Raw genomic sequence first — 16,748 nt, 5'->3', positions numbered from 1 at the left:
GTCGGACACACGTCGGAGCCGATTCGGACCGAGGTCGGACCCGTTTGCTTGAAGGGTTGTCTCGTCGGATCTTTTTTTGTCCAATTTTTTTTTCTTCCGGTTTTATTGTAAACACCGGTTTAAACCGGGAGGACAAAAAACCGAAAAAAAACCGGTTGGCCGAAGCAAAAAAAAAACCGAAACCGGTTTCAACCGGCCAGTTTTTCCCATCCCTAATTCAGAAATGTGTTTGGATTCTAGTCGTGTCTCGTGTGGACACACAAAGATTATTCCATTTTTTTTAATTTTCTCCTAAAAAAAATAAAAAATAATAATAATTCGTTTTTCATTTTTCCGGTTCTAAGAGGAGACAGCAGTGTAATTTTTACTCGAATTCCTATTAAGTAAAAAAAAATCTGCACAAAAATGGGTGCAAATCAATCATCGGCTGAAACCCGTAGTGTCTCCATGGATAATCCAACACCATCAGGTGTGATTGATGTATCTGACGAGGTTGTGCAACGACTTAAGTTGGGAATCAGCAAAGGTATAGAAAAGGCTACTCTTTATTGTTAAACTAGCAAAATAATTAAAACCGCGACATGTCAAAGCTAAGACAACATACAAATCACAATTATTGGTTATGCAATATATTCTGCTTTGCTTTATTTCTATTTGGTGTTATGACAAACTATTCTAATTTTGTGTAGAAATTAACACATTGTTGTGTTTGGATAATTGAAAAAGTTGAGTCAAACAACACTCAATTGATAGATACTATAAGTTTGTGCCGCGAGGACAGCTAGCAAAAAAAAAAATCATCCTGATCGTAGCAAGGAAAGATTATGTGCTACTTTCTGTTTATTTGTTCAAAGTACCCAAGTAGGGTAGAGGTGCCGAATTCCGGCCGTCTCTAGTGGCCGGCCACTTTCGGAAAAATCGTTATACAGTTGAAACTCGACTCGATTAACCGGGATGGTCGGGACCGAGCCCATTACGGATAATCGAAAATCCCGGATAATAGAACTTTTTTTTTTAATTAAAAATTTAAGTTTTTGTATTAAAAATTATTTAAAAAGAAAAACAAAAATCATTCCATAAAACGTAACAATTCATATTTTTGTTAGAACATCATGATATTTATTACGAGTACATTATTATGAACTTTAAGGAAAAAAATTAAAAAAGTTGTTGCATTATTGTGTGACGGGGGATTTTACACGTTGTTTTTCTTTGATGGAATTAATCAGCCCTATCCTGAGTTTCACGTGGAAATTTTTCAGCCCAAAATTTGAAAAGGGCCATTCCGCTAGAGACGATCTTCGGCAAAATTTCTTAATTTCAATATTTGCTATTTTTTTTGTAATTATAACAAGTAAAATAACTGTACAGTGGCGACAAAATAAATAGCACATGTACCCTAAAATTTCTAAAATGAAAGTTTTTCGCACTTTTTTAACTTAAAAGAGCTGTTTTATTAATGAGGAAGTAAGAACACAGATATATTTGATTTATTAAAAAAGAAATTAAGTACATTGAATTCTTTAAACAAAAAATAACAACAAAATCATTAATACAGCTCAAGTTTTTTAGGACAAAATAAATAGCACACTTCCTAAAAACAAAAACAAATTAACAAAAATTTTAACACAGTTAAAAGAAAATAACTAGTATTTGGTAGGGTAACCCTTATTATTTATCACAGAATAAAACCAGCGGTTAATAGACGTAAAAAGACTCCGAAATCGTTCAAAAGGTACTGAGTAGCAAGCTCGTCGAAATTCCTGCCAAAGTTTGTCCAAATTTCAGGTATTCGACCTATTAATCGCTTTTCCCACGTCACTCTACAAGTCCTCAATAGGATTCAGATCTGGGGACTGGCTTGACAATGTTTTTCTTGGCATGGTGTGGTGCCATTTCATCGGATAGAGGGTATTATGGACCACCTTAAGTACAAAGAAATCCTAAGGGACACTATTCTACCTTTTACTGAGAAGGAAATGCCTTTAAAGTGGACATTTCTACAGGAAAACGATCCAAAACATAAGACTAAGTCTGTGAAACAATTGCTATCCGTCCAAAAAATCGGTGTTATGGAATTGTCAAGCCAGTCCCCAGATCTGAATCCTATTGAGGACTTGTAGAGTGACGTGGGAAAAGCGATTAATAGGTCGAATACCTGAAATTTGGACAAACTTTGCCAGGAATTTCGACGAGCTTGCTACTCAGTACCTTTTGAACGATTTCGGAGTCTTTTTACGTCTATTAACCGCTGGTTTTATTCTGTGATAAATAATAAGGGTTACCCTACCAAATACTAGTTATTTTCTTTTAACTGTGTTAAAATTTTTGTTAATTTGTTTTTGTTTTTAGGAAGTGTGCGATTTATTTTGTCCTAAAAAACTTGAGCTGTATTAATGATTTTGTTGTTATTTTTTGTTTAAAGAATTCAATGTACTTAATTTCTTTTTTAATAAATCAAATATATCTGTGTTCTTACTTCCTCATTAATAAAACAGCTCTTTTAAGATAAAAAAGTGCGAAAAACTTTCATTTTAGAAATTTTAGGGTACATGTGCTATTTATTTTGTCGCCACTGTATTTAATAAAAACAACCAAAAATGAGTCCAAATTTAACAGAAAAATTTGTTTCTTTGCGCTTGGGAAAGCTTTAATGCAAAAGAGTCGTTAAAAACTGCTAATATCATGGCAGGTGATACAGGATCAAAATTTCCATTATCGACAGCTTGTGGTTAAACTAACTTGTTAGACATGTGGTGACACATCGCTGGCTGAGAATTATAGGGTTGTATGTCAACTCACCTTAGTTTTGAGAAAATCGATCTCAAAGTTTTTTAAGGCTGGTTTTTGGATAAAATAGTTACATAGCAGTAAAGTATTGATGCAATCTTATAAAGGACCCTAAAAAAATCATAAAACCATGAAAAAAACATTAATTTCACCACAAAAAAGGATTCTATGAGCATTTTTAAAAAATGACATAGAACCTTTTTATGAAAAAATTTGTAAAAAAAATTTGAAAAAGGTTCTATGTTCAACATAGAACCTTATAGTTATAAAGAGCTTACATGTAATAAATTCATTTTATATGAAAAAAGTGACTTCATCGTGAAATATGCTTTGATTTAATTTAATTTTATTCAAGTTTTGCACAAAACAGTCAAAATCTATTTTAAATAACAGAACAAAATACCACAAATCACGTTGTTCCATTTATAGAAAACAACAATTCCTACTTTTGTTGAATTAGGTACACAGAAAAAAGACATGCTAAAATCATTTAGAATTTGTATTAAATCAATCGGATTTTTGCATGCTTTTTTGTCAGAAAGACAGTCGTCTTAAAACAATCATCTACGGTACAAAATGTATGCCAAAAAGTTTGTTTAATCTTTTTATTTTAATAAGTACATAAAATTAATGAAAAATCATTTCAATCTTAGCAGGTATCTACACTTAAATTTTCTTAAGAAGAAAATTTTTATTAAAATGAAGTTCACTTTGATTTTAAAAATGGTTAAACAAATTTTACTTATTTTTTATTAGAAATCTTATTAATTTAAGAGGATTGGATTTTAGAGGAGTATCATCTTGATTCTAAGTTGCTTATTTGTCTCAATGTATAACGTAAGTAAATTTGCTTCAAGTTAGAAAAAAGTTTTATTCGATGAAACTTTTAATAGAAATAAACTAATATAATTGTAAAGATGAAAAACGAAGAGTTCACTACGGTTAGTAGAGTAAAATCTTAACCTTTGAAAAAAAAAATACTGAATTTTCCAAATACCACTAAAAATTAGTTAATTTTTTGTTTTTTTTTTTTGGGTACTAAGGTGACTTCTTTTATTTAAAGTTAAGGAATCTAAGTGTTTTTCTTTAACTTTTGGTTTATTAATACGAACTATGAAATTCCCAAACTCGATTATGAAAAAAAAGTTTTCAAAAAATCACTTCCAATTCTTGGCACACAAAGAACATTATTTTAATTTAAGTATGATGTAAGAATATCTAGGTTATGAATTATTGCAAAAGTTAAGGTTGGATAGTACAAATTTTTTGGTTTAAGTTAGAGTACAAAACGAGATACAAAAATTCTTTGTTGCTAAGCAAAAGCCCGTCCGCTAACTTGATAAACGATGGTTGATAGTCAAAAACGATGAATTATGGAGCAAAAACGTCGTTTTTGACTGTCGTTTATTGACTATCAAGTTAGCCGACTCCATCCCTGTTGTTCAATACCAGCAAAAACATCAAAAGATCTTTTATTTTTACTTTAGTTAGAAAAAAGATCATTTCCATAAGATTTCAATTTGAAAAATTTGCGTAAAAAAGTTCTATGTAACTTAAATCAATGTATTTTTTCGTTTGAAAAAATCAGTAAAAAGGTTCTATGTTGCAATTTGAATAACATAGAACCTTATTATATTAATACATGTATGTGAAATCATGAAAGTTGTATGTCTTTTTTACCTGTGCCGTCGCCATTAATTTTTTTCTAATTTTTTTTTAAATTTTATCTAAAAGCCGTTGAAATTACGAAAATTTTGGTGTATAAAACTCATTTTTTTTATTTTGTATGAAATACACCCTTATAATTCTCAGCCAGCGACATGTAAGGTATTTATTTGTATACAAGAAAATAATATTTTGTTGGTGTATTTCTTACCGTTACTTACTTTTGGTTGCTTTGTAAACGTGTTGCACTCGCGATAGCTTCGAATTTAAATTCCTCTTTGTATTTTTTTCATTGTATTCTTTTTCTTATTTATTTTTCATGTTTTAAGATTATTGATTTAACGTCGTTCGATATATGTAAGTAAAAAATCAATAGTGTTTGAAAATTAACAGACTTTTATGTTTTTGTACTTAGGTCTAAAAAGGAAGGGCCGATTTTGTTGCACCCGCGATAGCACTTTGAACCCTTCCTAGCGACGATTTACTTATTTAATTAAAATCTTATAGCTAAATCAAAAATAAACAGCTTTAAATGTACTCTTTCAAGTTATAGTTTAATTAAAATATCTTTGTATTTGTTTGTAAATAAGCTTCGAATGCGTATAAATGTTGCACTCGCGATAATGGAATTGCCCAAAAGCTATCGTGAGTTTCACGCGAAAGAAATTTACATTTTGGATTTTCCTTTAAACTAGTTTTCTGTTCGCCACAAAAATTTAAAAGAGAAAAGAGAGAGATTCAAAATAAGGGGAATTTTCCGGAAGTCGCAATAAGGGGGAAAAGTGAAATTCAATTTTTTTGGGTGGATATTGTTCACGTGAAACTCACGATAGCACAGTGCGTCGAGTGTATGGGGGATGTGGACAAAAATCAGAATATAAAAAGTTTGTGTTTCTTTGAATAAGAAAACCTTCAGAAACACATATCAATGGTATATTTCATCAAAGTAATGATAAATTTTACAAAAAAAAAAAAATAATAAATATTTGAATAATATCGAATGAGAGCCAACTCTGCAGGCAAAATTACTTAAAAAAAGTTTTTAATTCAATCTTAAGACTGTTTTTTTTTATAATGCTTGATTCCTTGAAATAGAAAAAAAACGACGTGAGAAAATTGTCCAAAAAATGACAAAAGTGCAATTGAATTCCCCCATAGGTATTTTGGAACAAAATATTTTGAAAGGCACTTTAGCATCCACAGCCTTTTGTTTTTTAAACAAACTCATAAATCAACTTTATGTTTGAAAATTTTACAATTTAAGCCAATTTTTCCAAAAAGTCCTTTGTTAAGTACTGAAAATGAGTCTACAAAAATGTAAATATTTTGAAGATGAGCAAGTATGAGCAAATAAAGGTGAGCATGATTAGAAAGTAGAAATATTAAAGAACTTTGTGGCATACAAGATTCTGCTACAGCTTGCTACAGTCTGATATAAATTTAATTTTTGAGTCACAAAAAACAGACTTTATTAGGTTAAATTTTTTAAATACTAATTTCACTTAATAAAAACAAACTGACATACACACCTGATCTACTGATATTTATTTTGATAATTAACAAAGAAAAAAAGTCAAGAACGTTTGTTTTCACTTAAAAAAAATGATAAACATCAATTTGAACCTAAGCTTGAATAATCAAAATACCATGAAAAACACCACTTATCTTTTTGAAACTTGTATTAAAGCAGTGAAAAACTGTGTTTTATTATGGTCGAATATAATCCCTTCATGTTTAGCACCGGTTTTTCATCATATAATGGACTTGATTTTTTGTATTTTTGTCCACTGGCCAACGCACTGTGGATAGGGCCGAATGTGAATACGGTGCATTAGCAGTATATCCTGATATGTTAATCTAGGATAATTCTACTTAAAAAAAAAAAACTAAGAAACTACACAAAAATCTTTGAAAATCTTTTCTTTATTTTTGAGATCCGATTTTGTATTTTTAAGTTAAGTTTCCACGGGACACTACTTAAACAAAGTTCATTTACCAAATCGAATTTTTTCTTGTATTGTATTATTTTCCCTTAACAAAGAAAAAGCCATTACCAAAGATGCTTGACTTACGGTTTCCCAACTATGTAAAATTGAACATTATCCAATACAAACATAAGGAAAAGTGAAGGAACTTCTTTTGTCCCATTCTCATGTTACGGATAGTAGAGTTTATTACGGATAATAGAGTTTAAATAAATACATTTTTTTTATTGTCTAGAAAGAATGTCAAATATTTTTATCACGAATAAAAGATCGTCTCGGTTAATCGAATCCCGGATAAACGAGTTTCAACAGTAACTAGTTTTATTCAAAATTTTTCAAAAAAAAAGACCACAGTCTTTTTTTTCTTTCTTAAATTAACAATATTCTTGTTATTCTTGTTAGTTTAGTTATAGTCAGTCTTCTTCGAAGAAATAACTTTTTGTGCCGTGATCCAGTCGGGTAAGGTTTTTGTATAATTTTACTTCCGAATACCGCTATCACAATAATTAATGTTTAGTGTAAGCAATTTCTCAGTTAATGTCTTGAAATGTTGCTTTTCTTATTAAATATATATTACTCTTTAATTGAAATACCTAGGTTTTAAATAGGAAAAAAAAGTGAGTTTTGTTAATTTTGAGGGAGCCGGAGATAGACCACAAAAACCGAAATTGAAATTCAAGGGTTTCCTGTGTTCGGCCCCCTTTTGTTGATAAAAGTTTATAAAGAGGATAAAAATAAATAAATTTTTGAATTATTTGATGTTATTACTTATTAATATTTATAGGTAATTGTTTTTACTTTAAATTTACAATTACTTCTTAAACAACAAAAATTGAAATAGAAAACATTCAATTTATTTAAGCTTTATCTAATTAAGTCGGTGGCCGAAGATGGGACACTTTATGGCCGAAAATAGCAAACAAATGCCGGTAATTAGAAAAATGGACTTTTTTTTTCTACAAAAACTTAAATTAAATTATTTTTGGGAACAATTAACTTGTTTTTTAATTTCACCGAAAAAAATAAAGTACTTTAAGAACTATTCGAAAATGTTGATATTTAACGTTTCTGTGCTTTATTTTATGGCAATTCTACCCTACTTAATTAGAAGGAGCGGCGGCGATCAGCTCCAAAGGAATTTAAACTTTATCCCATTTGTTGCAGTTCAACAAGAAATGCCTTGCTTCTTTTTGAAAATAATATTTAAAATATACTTTCAACTTATTTTATCAATATTTTAATCTAAATAAAAGTTTAAAGTATTCAAAATAGCTAAACAAAATTTTTACTGATGGACTTTACTGATAGCTATGTATAACTGAGCCCTGAATAAGAGTTTCTACAACACTAACGTATTATATTTAATAGACGATTCGTTTTATAATACGAATTCTATATACTATTGAAATAATTCAGTAAAGTAGAAGAATAAGCACTATATTAATTGGGCTCGTTAAATTATTGAATTAATATAGCTTTTTACGGTCCATACCGTCCCCGTGGAGCTCACTTGGACTCACCAGTTGACTTATCGTAAGACACCTTGTCAATACAAACAAAATTTGCGAACTGAAAAGGTGTCTCATAATAAGTCAACTGCTGAGTCCAAGTGTGATGTCTACCGAGACGTAACACCAAATTTTTGTATGAACTTAAGGCCTTAAAAAGCTATATTAAATCTATATTTAGTTGATCCCTAAATAATCGATTTTTTTTTATTTTTGTTTCCTTTTATTGATATATATATATTTGTTTGTTGCAGCAAAACAACAAGAAAAACAAGAAGCCAAAAAGCCAGAAACTGCACGTGCTGTCCCAATAACTGAACCTAAACGAGCTCCACCAGCACCAGCAGCAGCACCATCACCATCACCATCGGTCATACCGAAACCAGCAATAGCGCCTGCACCTCTTCCAAAAACAACATATTCAAATCCAACACCTGCAGCAGCAGCTATGTCACCATATCCACGACTTGCAGGTGAACCAACTGTTACTGCCATGGAAATGCGTCGTCAAAAAGAAATCGAACTTCGTGAAAACGATCAAATATGGCGAACTCGCATTGCCAAACTTGAACAAACTCTTAACAAAACAAACGATGTCATGGAAAAGGAATATTCCGCTGCCATCGAAGATGTCCGAAAGCGATTTGCTAATGTTTCAGGTATTCATCAATTGCCACCATGCCAAGATCTAAAAGCTCAACTCATTGCTTGCTATCGTGCCTATCCGAATGAGACATTGAAATGTGCTGAAGAAGTGGCAATGTTTAGAAATTGTGTTGCAGTTCATCGCATCAAGAGACTGGACAGCGAACAGCAGCCCGCTGCTAAAGGTGCTTAATAAAATATGTTGTCAGTCCTGTGGTGTAGTTGTGTTCTATAGCAAGTTGAAATAAATTAAAAAAAAAAAAAAAACGATAAAGCGAGTAATAAGGTAATACAATTATTGAAGATTAACAGTTCTCCTCTGATATCCTTGTGGAGATAATAATACACACGGATCACAGAATATAACTGAATAATCTTTTTTTTCGAAAGTGCTGAGTAAAAAAATGAAATGCGAAAGTAAACAGAAATATGATGAATAAAAATATTGAAATCTGAAGTTATTTTGTTTTCTTTTTTTACAAATAACATGACATGGCGTAATTCATTCAGAATAGGCCCAATGACTCCAAAGGCCCAACTATAATAGATTTTAACAACCATCTGTATGCTGAATTGTTTACAATCGAATTTTTTTCTTTTATTCGGAGGTAGATAACTTGACGCGCATCACTTTTTCAACAACTGGCGCGCGTCATTTATTCAAAAAGTGAATAATTTTTTTAACAAGAAAATTGACAAATAAATAATTTTTAGATAATTTTTTTACGAAAGCAAACAACCTGTTTTCTTATGACGTTATCACGTCAAATCATCGTCCGTGAACCGGCTTTACAGCCAACCACTTTTTTTTTATCCAAATCAAGAGTCGAAAACTGGAATTTACTTTAAACTTGCTTCAAAAAACCACCAAAATTTTGAGATATCATTAATTTCTATTTCAAAATACTTTTTTAAAAATTAAATAATTTTGAGACGTGACGTGCCAGGAAAATTTTGACTTCTGATTCGGAATTAGCACACAAAAATGCTTTAGAAAAGCATGGCTTAGTTCATGCTCTATTTTCGTTGCCGACCAGTGTAACCAAGAGCCATTTGCCAGATTCAAAGCAAGCTTCCTGAACTTAAGTCAGAACCAAAATGTCATCTAACTTTTTATTACATCTGACCAATCAAAGCCTCTTAAAAATTCAGAACTCAAGTTCTGGTAGTTCAGCTCTTAAGTAAAACAAAATAAAACCAATTTTTAAAAAAAATATATCACAGATTTATTTTATTTATATTCGGAATAATTAAATGTAGAATAAATTTATTAAAAACTTTCTTCCGACTTAGTTAATAATATGACTAATTTAAATGTACAATTAACATAATACAAAAACATTAGAAGGCAGTGGTATCTATTAATATTATTATTATTTTTGTTAATATATTATCAGTCTTCTTGTCGTTTCGACGGTTTCAATATTATAAAAAAAAAAAATAAGAAATCTAGTGCAATATTAAAAGATATTTTTTTTGGAATTTGTTGTTTTTTTTTGTGTATATCGTAAATGTTTATCTAAACCAACCAATGCTGAGAATGAGTTTTTTCCTTGGACGGGATTGCTGGGGCCTTGTGATGTCGATTACGACTGCGCTCTTTGACTCTATTAAATTGCCTTTTATAATCAACGTCTATGGCTGATGCAGACTCTGGCTGGATTGTAAGATTTTCACGGTTTTTTTCTGGGATTGTTGTTGACACACGGCGAACAATATATCTGGAACCATCCGGACGTCGTTTGACTTTCCATACCATTCCAGACATATCCTGTAATACAAAAAAAAAAATGTTTTTCATAGAACAGTCATATTGAAACAATTTAACCTTTTCCTTGTATTCATCGATAACCTTAGAATGACACATTCTGTAGACACTTGATTTAGCAACTAAAGTCGAATGTCCATCACTATCAATAGCAGTAGAAGCAGCTTCTGTGGCATCGGTGTTTATTGAGGGAACTTTGAATAGAATGGTGGTGGACGGCGGTGTTTGAGTTTCGGGATTGCCAGTGTGATATTTTATATTTGATGAAATATCGGGTTTTCGACAAACATATTTTTCCGACGAATGATTCGTTTTACTTAATGCTGGAAAAAAATATGTTTTTTTTTTTGTTTTCGACAATAAGGTAGAAATTGGCTGACAAGAAGATTAATAGTTTTCAACCATTTTTTTTTTTTTCTATGAAACGACTTTCATGTCACTGATTTCAATTTAATTCTGAATTCTTCGAAAACTAAATATATGAGTTGTTATATTTGAAAGTGGTATAAGTCACATTTTGCATTCGAGTTTTTCAATAAAAAAAAAAAATTAAAATTTAACGGATTTTTTGTTTAAATATTAAAATTGAGTTACTAACAGATCCTTTGGCTCCAATACTTTGTTTAGAAAAGCGATTCTGTTTGGTTGCGGGTAATTTTAAAGTTAAGTTAATGTTTAATTTTACATGAACTTATACCCCTTTGAAATATATTATAATGGCTCATATTTTGGTGTGTTTGAAATTAAATATTAAATTAAAAAAAAGTGCTGTAACTAAAAATTATAAATGTTTGGTCTTACATTTTGATACCAAAGTCCGAGAATTCTGTCTGTCATTTTGGTAATCAACGCTCGGTTTGTTGCTAAAGAAAATAATATTTTATTGAAAGATTGTTTTTTTTTTAGTATAAATAAATAATAATAATTGGTTAAAAAATAACCTCTCTAATGCTAAAAATGCACTACTACATGATCCACCAGTATTATAGGCACTCGAGCTATTATCGTAATCATCTAAAATCGTATTATTTTGTTTTTGTAATCTTAAATTTACAGGATGTATTTCTATTCGATTTTTATCCATGTGGATGCCACTGTTGACATTTGAATTTGGACAACCTATTGATTTGAGCCATTCTTCAACACGTCGCTCATTAACACCCTCATATGGGGAACAATAATAAACATCTGAGTCGGCATCTTCAGGTATGGTTTCATAGATATGCTCAACAACATCTTTGTCGCCACCTGGTGGCGAAGAATCACTTTTAATTGGTAATTTGTTGTCCTTAGTCTTATAATAAGATTTTTGATTTTTCTTCTTGACTTTTTTTGGGGAAGACGATGACATTTGTTGTTGTTGATGTTGTCGTTTATCTATTGACGATGCTTCTGTTTGCAATTGTTTCATAACTGAAATTTGTGAATTAAGCAAAGAAATTTCTTTGCTAACAGTTTCTAGTTGATCTTTTATATCAGCATGATTGAAAATATCGCAAACATTTTCTGTAGCTATTAACGGTAAGATTTGACACATTGTACTGATCTTTTTGTTGGTGTTATTAGCGGTACCGGTTCCGGTTGTGATAACCGATTGCGATGTTTGTTCTAATTTGGATGATGAAGAAAAAGTGTTTTGTTCGTATTCATATATTGATGACAAATTATGTTTGTCTTCTTGGCATTCCTTATCATCACAATACACGGCTGAGTCAAGAAAATCATCATCCTTCAAAAAGAAATTAAAAAAAAAAAAAATAAAAAAAAAAAATGCAAAGTAATTTTGTGAATTTAAAGAAAAGCTATTCAATTATTTAAAGTTCTGATGCTGGAATTATAGGGCAATTAGAAGTGTACAGTCACTCACATTAATATTGGGCCAAATGTAAATAAAAATTCAAGTACCTATTTAGTTTTCATAATTAAAGGGTCTAGAGGAAAAACGGCACATGTCCACTTTTTATCAAAAATAAACTAATAATAACGTATTGTTATATATACTGAGCACTATCTGATGGCATCCTTACTTTAAGAATACAAATTGAAGCCTTGCTGTAAAAATAAAAAAATTATGTGTCTTAAGTAGGTACTTAGTTGTATGGAGTACAAAATTATAAAATGCGTTTCTCTCCGAATGGGTTGGAATGGACTTGTGCTCATGTGCTGTTTTTCACCTAGACTCTTCAATTGTAAACTTACTAAATGAAATTTTGTGAGTAAGAAGTATAACTTGAATCATGTGTATTTTCGTACACACACTTTTTTCTGTCAAATAAACTAACGAAGTGTTTAAAAGTTCAAATTCATTTTTCTCTATATAACATTTTTTAAACTTTTAATTACCCTCCAGGCTAAAAATTTATACTAGAAAGGGTTTTCTTATACTTACCCCACCAAAAGCATATCGGCAAACTAAAATTTTTACTGAGTACTTATTTTCTTTCAATAATTTATCTGGATCTATTTTTTCAAGAACATTTTGACCATTTATCTGTAAAGAACCATAAAAACAGAATTATTTTAAATCACTATATCAGAATAAAAGTCTCGGAGAGGGTACGTAACTAAGGCGACAAGAATTGATAACGGATTTTTGTAGAGTAGTTTAGGAGCTTTCCATTGTAACGTTGATGAAATTTTTGCTTTTTTTTGGTGTTTGAAATAGGTTTCTAGTGCCGTAACAGTTTTTAGATCGATTTGATCATTTAGAAATAATTTAAGATCGTCCTTTCTATGCAATGAAGCGTCCACAAGTCTCAATTTAACAAATTTAGTTACCATAAATTAGATACATAATGTTGCGTAACGTAAACGACATTAAATCAACCAAGTTTAAAAGCTGAAACACAATCACGCTTTAGGGCGTCGCTTCGTTGCGTTACGTTAGAAATCCTCAAAGCGCGCTTCTGTCACTTTGACTTTGAACAGCTGATTGCAAAATAAAATCTACTGTCAAATAAAAAAAAACACAGTCACTCACAAAATTATTGGGCCAAGTCTTTATATTGATTTATTTGTGGAAAAATGAAAAAGGATATTAATGTGTTTAAAAAATGCATAGAAATTTGTTTATTCTATAATCCTATAGTTTTAAAAACAAAGCCAATCAAAATATATTGTTTTTAACAATAAAACTCAGTCTAAAACATCATTCAATTTTTTTTGTTTTTAATACGTAAATTGTTTTGATTTAAAATATCTCGATGTCGTTTTTTTGTGCAAAATCTATATAGAGAAATTAAAAAACACACATAGTTTTGCAATAATTTATTTTTTTTTATTCACATTTGGCGCAATAATAATGTGGGTGACTGTAACTATGTCTGTTAAATGTCAGAAAGCGAGCAAAAGTTCAGTCTGGTTGAACTTTTGCTCGCTTTCTTACGTTTCCTTACGTTTGTCAAAAAAAGCGTACGTAAGAAAAGCGTCATTGTGTGAGGATACACAGATTTCCTATAGTTGAACTTTTCGCAGTTGTCAAAATCGACGGCAAAGCGTGATTGTGTTTCAGCTTTAAGCGTTTATTTTAACTTAAAACGTGATGAAAAGTTTAGCTGGATGAATATAAATTTAGAAGTTAAGTTCGCAAACACTTGTTAACTCTTGACAAAGAGTCATCTGCTTTTAAAGAAGTTTTTCATTGCAATAAATCCCATCTATTACTCTTTTTCCTAATTATAAAAAGCTACCATTTTTCATGGAATGCCCATTTAATACAATCATTTTTTAACCATGAGAGGGCGGTCTATCTCTCCCCGTTGCCCTTCCCCCCCTTACTTATCTCACTTTGATACGCCTTGAACTTCATACCTTTACCATTAAGGCTTAACTACATTCGCTCCAAAAGTGAAAAAGTGCAAAAGTGAAAATTTTCAAACGCATTTTTGTATAGTTTTTCGACATGAAAAATTAAAACAAATAATGCAGAAAGCTTATTTTTTGATCTAATAAACAATTTGTATACTCTTTTTCACAAAACAATTGCGCTAGCCAGAAAAAAAATATTTTCACTTTTGTACTTTTTCAAAAAGTGGTGTATGTAGTTAAGCCTTTATTATTTATTTTTTAGTATTCGTTTAAAAAAAATCGTTAAGCGAAGCAACGAAGTTGTCTGAGCGGGACATAGGGCCCAAAAAGAGAATTTAAACTCCTCAGAACACGCGAAGCGGGCCAGGCATGATACTTTTAAGTTAAAAAGCTGTTGTATTGGCGAAAATAGCCAAGAAAATAAAAAATCTGATAAAAAGGTAATTTTCTCATTATTAATTTTCTCGGAAACTAGAAAGCATAGAAGCATATGGTTTTCAGTATTTGATAAGAAATTAATTGAGGCAGTTTATTTCATCAATTAATTTCATATTTAAAGTAACAGTCTTTATTAAAATAGTGTTCAATGTGTTTTTTTAAACTGTTTTTTTTTTTCCAAAATTTTGACTTTGAAGTTGATTATTTCGAAAAAAATTTATTGAAATGATTAAATTTAAAAATTATAATTAAGTGTACAATTCCAGCTTTTGAAAGAGGTTTAATTTATAACTATAAGTGTTGCCGTTGTTTTTTAATAACTTTTTTTTAGAAAATTGCCCCTCCCGCCTAGTATTAGTATTGATAGTATTGAACTCCTCTACAAAAAATCGTTATCAATTTTATTGTCGCCTAAGTTGCCGTACTCGTGCCAATATCTCTTAAACACATAGTTATAAAATTATGCTAAAGTAATAATAATTAGATACAAACTTGAAGTATTCGATCGCCCTGACGTAATCGGCCATCGTGGTCTGCTAAACTATTTGGTATTATATCGCTCACATAAATCTTACACTTTGGTGCAAATTTTTCATCCAACAAACTGTAATCTTTATCGTCCTTTAATTTTCGATTCTTCCTAACACATTCTCTATCTGCATCTGCATCTCCATCATATTCATCAGTTTCTGAATCAGATGCAAGAAAGTCATCTGTGCTGTAGCTGATTGTAAATCCAAGATTTTCAGCACTTTGAGATTTTGTCAATACGATTTCCTGAATAAGAACAAAAATCAAATTGAAAACGAGTTAAAAATCCCTTCTCATCTGTACAGGTGAACACACCTCGAAATCAAATTCAGTTTTAAGATAATCATCAAATTCTTCATCAATGACGACATCGGTATTTGTTGTTGCCAGCTTAGATTTGGTCGTCTGAAAAAATATTCCACTCTGTGAATTAATTTCTTTAGATTCTCCATCGAAAGCACTCAAATCAGTTTGGCATGAAATCGATGAGTTTGCTGGTTTTTCACTATTATTTGTTGATGACGAGGCTTTCAAAACTTTATCGTCATCTTTTCGAACATGCGAAACCAATGGAGCATTAGAAGATATCGAAGATGATGAAGCTATAACGGCTAAAGTTGGAGATTTGTATGGTGAATCGTCATCATAGTTAAAGAAACTCAGTTTATTGTTTTCATTCATGCATTTCCTGCGAACTTCTACGATTATTGGTTCTTCAGCATTTAGAAATAATTGTACGGCATCTTCATATGGCAAATTGCTGACATCTGCGCCATTAACCTTTGAATACAAAAAAAAAAAAAAATGTATACAACAGGAAAATGTACACTTCAAGTTTTTTTTTTTTTAATTTTTCTAATTTCCAAGACTACCTTCATAATAATGAAATTAAAACACGACATATTGTATTGTTTTTGTTTATTGAATGAAGAAAACTATGAATATTTGTATAAAAAAGGCTCGAATCTATTAAAAATAAATAATAAAGCAAATTGTGTCGACAGTGAGATGATGTAATGTTGATTATGATAATTCCCGTTTCTGGAAATGTTCCTGCACATGCCCAAAACTGCTGAAAGCAAGCCATATTTTTAGAGACATTTATCTAGGGGAATGCATGCGATAAAATGCACGACTGGGTCGCACGTATTTACTCTTAAAAGTAACCTAGAAATAGCGATATCAGTGTAGAGTATTCCAAAAATGCATTAAGGACATATTTGAAATATTATATTTTTAGGATTTTTTTTTAATAATGTGCGCGCACTAAAGGGGTTTTGGGTACCCTTATATGTATAATATATAAGTAAACACAATACGAGCTTAAGGAAAAAAGGGAAGGATTTAAAAGGAGATACCGATGTACATATTTTAAAGTTCTGAACATTAAAATGGGAGGGAAAAACTGAGGCGGGTAATGCATTGCATTGTACATTCTCGTAGTACGACTAAAGAAAGAATCTCTACAATCAACGATACGTTCGAAGTTCTAGTGTAAACTGATGGGCATTCCTTGAAGTATCTACGTGTATTACGGTTTAATAAGATAAACAAGTTTGTCAGTAAATAATGACGTATTGAATGTAAAAGTTTCATTAAAATTGGTTGAGT

General features: G+C 30.7%; 2 protein-coding genes across 2 annotated transcripts; one reads left to right on the top strand and one right to left on the bottom strand.

Annotated features, from left to right (window-relative positions):
* Window positions 1-223: 223 nt before the first annotated feature.
* LOC129920623 (MICOS complex subunit mic25a) lies at window positions 224-8,867 on the top strand. Its single transcript, XM_056002035.1, has 2 exons — window positions 224-526; window positions 8,203-8,867. Exons 1-2 carry the CDS (start codon window positions 406-408, stop codon window positions 8,784-8,786), a joined length of 705 nt encoding a protein of 234 aa, XP_055858010.1. The 5' UTR covers window positions 224-405; the 3' UTR covers window positions 8,787-8,867.
* Window positions 8,868-9,825: 958 nt separating this feature from the next.
* On the bottom strand, window positions 9,826-16,210 carry LOC129920667 (slo-interacting protein 1-like). Its single transcript, XM_056002123.1, has 8 exons — window positions 16,010-16,210; window positions 15,453-15,917; window positions 15,099-15,383; window positions 12,751-12,852; window positions 11,303-12,090; window positions 11,163-11,224; window positions 10,422-10,684; window positions 9,826-10,364 (listed from the first exon to the last, which is right to left on the bottom strand). Exons 1-8 carry the CDS (start codon window positions 16,037-16,039, stop codon window positions 10,113-10,115), a joined length of 2,247 nt encoding a protein of 748 aa, XP_055858098.1. The 5' UTR covers window positions 16,040-16,210; the 3' UTR covers window positions 9,826-10,112.
* Window positions 16,211-16,748: the final 538 nt, after the last annotated feature.

Source organism: Episyrphus balteatus, chromosome X (genome assembly GCF_945859705.1).
Source record: "Episyrphus balteatus chromosome X, idEpiBalt1.1, whole genome shotgun sequence".
Taxonomy (NCBI): Eukaryota; Metazoa; Arthropoda; class Insecta; order Diptera; family Syrphidae; genus Episyrphus; species Episyrphus balteatus.
This window is presented reverse-complemented; position numbering and strand designations above follow the sequence as displayed.

Coding starts and splice junctions, on each gene's coding strand:
- LOC129920623 (XM_056002035.1), top strand. CDS start 406: ATGGGTGCAAATCAATCATCGGCTGAAACCCGTAGTGTCTCCATGGAT. Junction 527..8,202: donor TAAGTTGGGAATCAGCAAAG/GTATAGAAAAGG, acceptor TGTTTGTTGCAG/CAAAACAACAAGAAAAACAA.
- LOC129920667 (XM_056002123.1), bottom strand. CDS start 16,039: ATGTCGTGTTTTAATTTCATTATTATGAAG. Junction 15,384..15,452: donor AAACTGAATTTGATTTCGAG/GTGTGTTCACCT, acceptor GTTCTTATTCAG/GAAATCGTATTGACAAAATC. Junction 12,853..15,098: donor AGGGCGATCGAATACTTCAA/GTTTGTATCTAA, acceptor GGTTCTTTACAG/ATAAATGGTCAAAATGTTCT.